At 55.6% G+C, this 7,976-nt stretch overlaps 1 protein-coding gene across 6 annotated transcripts in view; it reads right to left on the bottom strand.

Moving 5' to 3' along the window:
- Positions 1-1,289: 1,289 nt before the first annotated feature.
- Positions 1,290-7,976, bottom strand: part of ARHGAP32 (Rho GTPase activating protein 32) — a 178,951-nt gene continuing 172,264 nt past the window's right edge. For all 6 annotated transcript variants that reach the window (XM_088177983.1, XM_088177985.1, XM_014891117.2 and 3 more), the window contains one exon: positions 1,290-7,669. In XM_088177983.1, the coding sequence (XP_088034109.1) occupies positions 5,429-7,669 (2,241 nt within the window). In that variant the 3' untranslated portion in view covers positions 1,290-5,428. The remainder of the gene's footprint in view (positions 7,670-7,976) is intronic.

The following is a 7,976-nucleotide window of genomic DNA, read 5'->3' as shown; positions in this document are numbered from 1 at the left end:
TGCTGACAAACCTCAGCTGCTCGGGACAGGCTGTCAGCGAGGATGGAATTCCCATCTTGTTTATCCTCATAGCAATTCTTGGAGAACAGGGTGGCACCCCAAGCTCTCTCTTGATGTGCAGAACCCCGAGCCCGCAGCTCTTGGCTCACTGGGATCTCGGTGGCATTAAAGGAAATGCCCGTGGTGCTGCTTTTGGAGCACTTGGGGCCAAGCCCAGCTGGGGTGGTGGGATGTCACTTCTGGGGCTGCTCCCTGGGGTTCACCCTCCTTTACCCACCCAGCCCGAGTGTCCTGTGATAGATTTACCCACCCTTCTTGGCAGTGTGCTGTGCAGAAAATGGGCTGACCAGCTACCAACACTTTAGTTAAGATATGAATTTGCCAACTGAAAAAGTCAGGACTTTTATTTGCCAAGTCAGCCTGGTCATGTCCTGCCCCCCGAGGCCAGCCCTGGTGCCCTCCCAGGACAGGGTGGCACTGGGCACTGAAGGTCCCCATGGTGAAACCTCTGCTCCAGGCTCTGGAAGAGCAGGAATTCCTGCCTCAGGCAGGAGGGGTGGGTGCCTGGGTTTCCTGGTGGGACCTTACAAGGATGGCAGCACAGTTTGGATATGCATTAATAAACAGATCTGGACTGAAAAGTGAGGATTTGGGAGCAGATGAGACACAAAGGCTCTGGGCAGAGCTGGACTGCACTGGAGTCACCCCTGCCCCACAGGCCCATGAGCAGTGGGGTCACCTGTCCTGCAAGGACAAAAGGATTAGGCTTTTATTCCTAGCAGCAGTTCTAAACTCCGTAACATTAACTAGATGAGAAGACTCTGAGAGCTCCTTCTTAGAGTGTTAAAAATGTTTGAAATTCGCTTCCTTTAATCATCTTTTTGCTATTAATTAACTATGAGCAGTATTACTGCAGTGCCCAGAATCCCTCCTGGCCAACTCGGAGGTGGCCTGTGCCATCTGTTTGTCCTCACTTCATCTGCCCTGTGCCTTCCCTGCCAGGGCCAGGCTGTTTCTGCTCGTGCTGTCGTGCTAGGTGAGAGGAAAGGGACACTCAAACAGCCCAGGCAGGTTTATTTATTGCTAGGAAGCAGCGATGGGCACAGGTGGAATGGCACAGATAAGCCCAAGCCTTGGCATGGGAATTCAAAGTCACCTCTCTCATCCTTAGCTCCTGCCAGTATCCCTCCCTCCAAGGCATGGCCCCAAGCTGGCTCTTCCCGTTCTGTTTTTTAAGTACATTGTTAATTAACGAGACAGAGGAAAAAATACACACAGGCACACCTGAGTAGTTTTTAACCTGGCTTGATTAATGCTGTCAAGTTGCACATCTGAGTGTGAGCTCAGTGGGACTGTTGCTTTTGTTTAATACCACAAGACACCTCAGTCTGGATTGTTGCATTACAGTACAAATAAAAAACAGAAACAAAACCACATCTGCATCATACAAGGTGAGAAGAATATGAGAATTCTAAATATTTACAGAGAAGGGCAAGTGGGGAAATCACAAAAAATATTTACATAAAAATACATGAGCTTGTCGGCATATACATTTTACACCAGTTCACAAAAAAAGACACTATAAATTAAAGTGAAGGGAACTCCAAAGGTAACCCAAGACTTTCTGGGAAGTTTCTCTCATGCGGCTCAGGGAAAGAAAAATCAAGTCTTCTACAGCAGGAAAATGAACGGCAAAACAACCCTTTTCTCCTCCCCTCCCTCCCCCCAGCTGGACAGGCAGGACTCTGCACACGAGGAACTGTGGTGTCTGCTCACACCACACCATGCCCTTCACATGGCACTGGGGCTCTGGGAAACAGGAACATGCCTAAGCCGCTGCAACGAAAGGAAGGAAAACAACTTCTCACCCAGATTTCCTGACATTTAACACACCACTGGAGTCAATGCCCTGTCACCAGCCCGGGGGATGGCAGAGCACACTTGAGGTTCTGTCCCTTATGGGCTCAAAGAGGAACAGGACGTCTTCAAGTCGGTTTTGGTTTTGTGTAGCAACTTACTACCACTGTGCAATCCTTACTGATCCCCCCAGTGGTGAGCAGGGGAGGGGATCGCTGCAAAGACATAGGCACAAAGTTGGGGGGTGTTCTCAGAGATGCATATAGATATCACCTGATAAGACTCTGCAAAAATCAGAAATTAATGCTTTACCTAAGACTTCATAGGGGCCAAGTCCTCATTACTCACCTAGGACTGCGCTCCCCTTCCCAGGGAAGGTCTCCTCATGTCCTGCTCCAAAGCAGAGGTGAAAATCCAGAGCTGGAGCACACTCCTGGAGCCCCATTGCTGCATGCAGTGGGACACTCGTCTGGAAGCAGAGGGGGTGGCAGCTGAAGATGCAGACAGTGCCCGTGTGAGGGAACTGCAGGGGAACAGAGCTGCTGTCACCTCGTGGGGATGTGGTTAGGCAAGGAATGACTGAGCCCGAGCACAACTGCTCTTGGATTAGAGGATTATTTGCGTTGCTGTGCCCCTGCTCACTCCACTCTGCGACACAGGACTGGGCTGTCACCGTCCTCAGCTCACCCACCTGAGACTCCTGGTGTCACTCCCTGCCTCACTCTGATGTATGACACCCTTTCCAATCTCACCTATGAATGCTGGGGTTCATGAGGATGTAGAACTCTCTGTAGGAGCAGCAGACTGAGCCCAGAGCAGGAGCAGGACTGCATAGTTCACTGTATGGCTTGGTGGGACGGGATCATGCAGGATGCTGCTGAAGCCGTGGGCAGGAACAACGATCAAAGAAAGGTGTTGGTCTGCGTTACCTGGGAAAAGCTGGTGCCTTCACCTTTTTTAATTCTGTACTGTGGCTCAGCAGTGCTGGACATGAGTTTGGGTTCTTCGAGAGCTTAGAGAGGGAGATGGCTGGGAGCCACTGCTCTGCTCTCTTCTTCCTCTCATGCCACAAAGGCTGTTTGCAGCAGCCTCTGGGTCAGGGGCCAGGTGGGCACTTCCAGGAGCTCTTTGGGAGAGGTGCTGAAGGGTGAGTTTCCATTGGGATGAGCGGGTGCTTCACCACCTGGCACTTCACACAATGCAGGGAGAGCCCGGCTCAGCTCAGCGGGAGCAGCACAGCACTCAGGAGCAGAGGCTGTCCAGGGATGGCACTTGGGCTCTACGGGGACAAAGTGGCTTCGAGCAGGAAAATCCAGAGGCGTTTACAATTCGTAGGAGCTGGGAGCAGCCCCTCGTAGTGGCAGGATAGTCCTGGCTGGCATAAGGCCCAGGCAGAGGGAGGGGGAGGCTGCGGGGCAGGGGGGGAGTTAAGGCTTTCACGGAGAGAGAGGTTGGACCTGCAGCTCTCATTACCTGAATCCCAAATAGCCTGAACCAAACACTTGTCCCTGCTTCAACTGGAGAGCTGGCAGATAACCAGGGGCTGAGGCTGGTCCTAGCCCTGGCACAACACAGCTCTGCTGGGAGCACAGATAATCCAGCCTGGCTCCCGAGGAACCGTGGCAGCTCAGCCTTTCCTGGGAGTTGCTGCTAGTGCAGACAGGGTGGCTCACCAGTGGCCTCTTTCTGTGCAGTTCTGTCAGTTTTCCTTAAAAGAAAATATTAGGAAAAGCATTCCCTCACCAAAAACCCCAACCCCTCTACCTGGGAATTCCTCACAAGGAGATTGTGGTAACCTGGATCACAGTGCTGCTTTTTTCTCTTTTTTTTTTTCTTTCTTTTTTTTCTTACTGCCAGATTTCATTCTGTAACATGTGAGAACTCTTCTAAACAAAATGCTTAAAACACCAGCATTGCACAATAAAATAGAACCAGAAGGTAGTTACTGAAACAGCCCCAGACAAGGCTCCAAGGTTAAAAGAAGCAAACAGCTACAGAGTAGTCAGCAACTAGAAGCAGGTTTTCCTTAGGATTTAGAAGTCCCAAAAATAGCCATGAAACCTTTTGTTCAAAAAAACCCCACCTAAGCAGCTGTGTGCTAACTGCAGGACTTCCAGGTTTTTCATAAAACATTAGAGATTCGAAACAGGTAGAGAAGTTCTTCAACCACACGGAACAGAAATGGCCTTAGAATTTATCAGTGAACATTTAAAAACTGCTAAATCTCAAGTATTGCTTGCAAGCCCTACCTAATGGAATGGATGTGCTTTATTTGTACAGGGGGTGTGAGTCCTGGGGAGTCCGAGAGGCAGCTGTTGTAAATACTGAAGCTTTTCAACAGCTTGGACACCATTTTTGGTGTATTTTAGAGGGCACTGGCCTTCTGTCCCTACTCACTGGATACTAGAGAAGCAGCACCTGGGCACAGCACTGCTCCCTGTGTGCCACAGCTCCTCAGGGATCTCTGCCCAGCATGGAACTCAGAGGCTGCAGAGAGTCTGGAGACCTCCAGCTTAAGCTCAGCAGGAGCTTTCCCTGATGGAATTGCTGCAGGGCCTGGCCCAGGGCAGCTGCTCATGCAGACAACTTGTCACACACAGCTGGCAAGGTGGACTCTGATTTACATAATGCTATAGACTTTTCTTTTAAGCTATTTTTCTAGTATTTTTTGCAGTGAGATGACACAGTCTTGCCAGCCATAGGATGGAATGAGCTCATCTGGGCCATGGATAGCCTTGCAGCAAAGAGGAAGGACTAGCATAGAATTGGTGTGCTGTTCCCAGCTCTGGGGGTAGGGTTTGGTGTAGTTTTGTGTTTTATTTCTTTTGGTGTGAGAAATGCAAACCTGCCCTACATGGCTCCCGCAGCTGGCCTCTGCTTACAACAGAGAAATGTGAAGGAAATGAACTTCTTGTAGGCAGAAGCAGCTTGTTAATAAGCAAGAAATGTAATGAGCATGTCATGTTCTGAGCTGGCTTCGGAGCCTATTCCACAGGCTCAAAGTCAAACCAGGCCCCCACCCAGCTCAGAGCAGCTGCAGTGGGAGCACCACGCCCACGGCAGAGGCAGGGCCTCAGCAAGGAGAGGATCCCTGGGGAGCCTTGCCCCAGCCCCATTCTTGCTGGGGCTGAATTCCGAGGTTCCTCCACGGCCCTTTCCTGAGAGCCAGCCTGGGATGGGCAGTTTGCAGCAGGATGGAGCTGCAGGCACAGTCCATCGTGCACAGCCCATCATACATGGGACCGTGGGCGTGGGGAGGAGCAGCCAGTGTCATGTCTGGGAAGGGAAAACTCCTTCCCTCCCTGCCCCAACAGCATCTGTGTCAGCCCTGCCCAGCCTCTGGCAACCCGTGTGCCAACAGCCTGCCCTGTCCTCCCAGGTGGCTTAAAACTACATGAAAATCTATAGCTCTACTACATAAAAACAGTGAGTGGGGGCCGGGGGAGGGCTGAGGGGGGTTTGCTTTGCTCACTGGGGCAGGGTAGGGGAGTTTTTCTCCATCACTGAAAAAATAAAACAGTCCACTGTCCAGCAGAGGCTGCTTAGACTCTATCCCTCGTCCCCCCCCAGCTCACTCGACGTGCACCTCAGTTTCGGGCCTCTGCAGACACAGCTCTGCGGGGAGGAAGGCTCCCTGCCCCAGCGCCGTGGCGTAAGTTCTGCTGTGCACGTGGGGGAAGCCGGGGGGCACGAAGCCCCCCGCTCCAGCATAGCCCCCTCTTTGGTGCTGAGGCAGGGTATGATAATCCTCCAGGTTATCGTACTGGGACACCACAGTCATCGTGCTTTGGCGCTTGCCCAGGGTCTGGTAGGGGTACAGCAGGGCAGAGTCCCTCTCCATGGGCTCGGGGTGCTCCCGCATCCGGAGGCTGTGGCTCCGCTCGGGCTTGGGCGGTGGTGCCACGGGAGGGGCAGCATGTTCCTCCTCCTTGTAGCAGTCTCTGGAGTGCTTCTCCATGGGCGCTCTGCCTCGGGGCCTCTCCAGATCCGGCCTGTCCTCTGCCAACCTCCCGTCCTTGTGGTTCAGCCTCAGGGTCTCCTGGCTGCCTGGGATGTATTTGCTGCCCGAGTGCTGGTAGCCCATGGGCTCGGAGGGCTCCAGGCCGCCCTTGGGCCTGTACTCGGGGTAAGGGGGTCCGTTTTTGGGTTCGGAAGGCTGCCTATGGTTCGCTTCCTGCTGCAAATGTGTCCTGTGCTCGCTGCTGCTGCCGCCTGGCTCGTGCATCTTCCTGTTCCGGATGCTGCTCTGCTTCTGGGGCAGGGACGGCTTCTCAGGCTGCCCGTTCCCGTAGCCCCCGCCATGATAGTGGGCTCTGTCCAGCTCAGGCTCTGTGTGCTGCCCGTAGTATCGCTCATCCCCTTCGGGCGTGGCCGCCTTGGCCGGGTACCTGCCCTCCTTCCCTTCGGCCACCGTGAGCAGGCCGCTCTTGCCAGGATCCGATTTGCTGCGCAGGTGGACGGCGTCCAGGCCGCCCAGCTCGTCCTGCAGCAGCGGGGCCACGTTGTCATACTGGGACATGAGGGGCCCCTTGACCTTCTGGCGTGTGCGGCTCTCGCGGCGGATGGACTGCATGCGGTACTTGTCCATGTCCTCCAGGTCCCACGACATGTACATGTGCTTGATGTCCGGGGCGGGGGGCACGTCCCTGCTCACGAAGCTGTGCTCTTTGCCCAGGTGGTTGATGAGCCCTGCCCGGGGGTAGGCGGCCAGGCTGGGGTAGCGGTACAGCCCCTTGCCCTGCAGCCGGGACGCGTAGGGGCCGAAGTCGCGGCCGGGCAGGCCGTGGAAGGGCCGGACCCGCACGGTGCTGTAGGGATCCAGGTCGTAGAAGCTCCCGTCGGCCGCGGTGTAGTAGGGGGAGCCAGAGGAGCTGGAGTAGGGACTGTAGCGATAATGGACCCGCCCGTTCTCGAAGTAAGGCTGGAGCTGCGTGACGTGGTAGTCGGAGTGGGGCTGATAGGGCTTGTACTGGTAGAGGGGCCGCGGGCAGTACAGGGGCTCGTCGTCCGGGGGCACCTCCGTGCGGGAGATGGGCACGGAGCGGATGGCGGCAGCGGCAGCGGCGCTGGGCACGTGCAGCGATTGCACCCTGCGGATGGTGGGGTACGGGGGGGCCTCCTCGGCGTAGCCAGCGCCCCGCAGCCCCGTGGGGCTCACGGAGGACACGAAGTCGGTGCGGCCGCGGGGCTTGGGGTGCAGGCCCGCGGCAGAGCCCTTGCCCTGCGTGCCGTAGGAGCCGTAGCGCGCGCCCGCGGCGACGGGCGGCTCCGGGCGGGGCGGGTAGGGCTGGTGCTGCTCGGCCTTGCCGTGGTAGCCGTGGGCAGGGACGCCGTCGGGCCGGTACTGGTGCTTGGTGTGCAGGTAGCCGTCAGGCCCCAGGGGCTCGGGGAGGCTCTCCGGCTTGGGGTGCGGCACGTACACCGGCTGCAGCGACGAGTGCTTGGGAGGTGGCGGCGGCGGTGGCGGCAGCAGCGCCTCCTCCACGGAGGAGGCCAGCATGGAGGAGGCCAGGAAGGAGTGGTAGTTGGAGTTGTTGATGGTGTCTGCGTTGTTGGAGTGCATGGCTGCGGCGATCTTGCTCTCCAGTGTCCTCACGGGCGGCACGGGAGGCGTGAAGCTGTAGGAGGAGGGCGCAGGGACTGACTCAGAGCGCAGGTGCAGCGGGGGTGCCCTCGTGCTCTCCCGAGGCTTTTCCAAGTGGCCCTGGTGGCCCGTGGGCACGGAAGAGGAGCCACGGGCACTGGAACTGCTCTCAGAGACAAAGCCAGGCGTGGGCTCCAGAGGCTTTTCAGGTGCAGCGGTGCTCCACATCTGCAGGGAAGAAAGCAGACAAAGTTAGGGACAAGCAGCTTTTCCCTGCTATTCTGTAGTTAGAACATACTATACACTTGTATGGATTAGCTCAATTCCAGCATGTCTGCCTGATTTCTATTTGCTGGGGAAGGACAGATGTGTAGGTTCCCTCTGTCAACATGGGCAGGCACGATGCTACAGATTTTGGGACCCATCACAACTGGTGTGTTCTGCAAATGCCAAACCAGAGGAAAGGGAGGGGTATCTGTCTCTTCACATGGTGCCCTCAGTGTTTCGTTAGGTGGTCTGCTTTTAAATGTCTGAT

This window comes from Sturnus vulgaris, chromosome 23 (genome assembly GCF_052056855.1).
Source record: "Sturnus vulgaris isolate bStuVul1 chromosome 23, bStuVul1.hap1, whole genome shotgun sequence".
Classification (NCBI taxonomy): domain Eukaryota; kingdom Metazoa; phylum Chordata; class Aves; order Passeriformes; family Sturnidae; genus Sturnus; species Sturnus vulgaris.
Note: the sequence above shows the minus strand (reverse complement) of the source record. Positions and strands in the feature narration are given on the sequence as shown.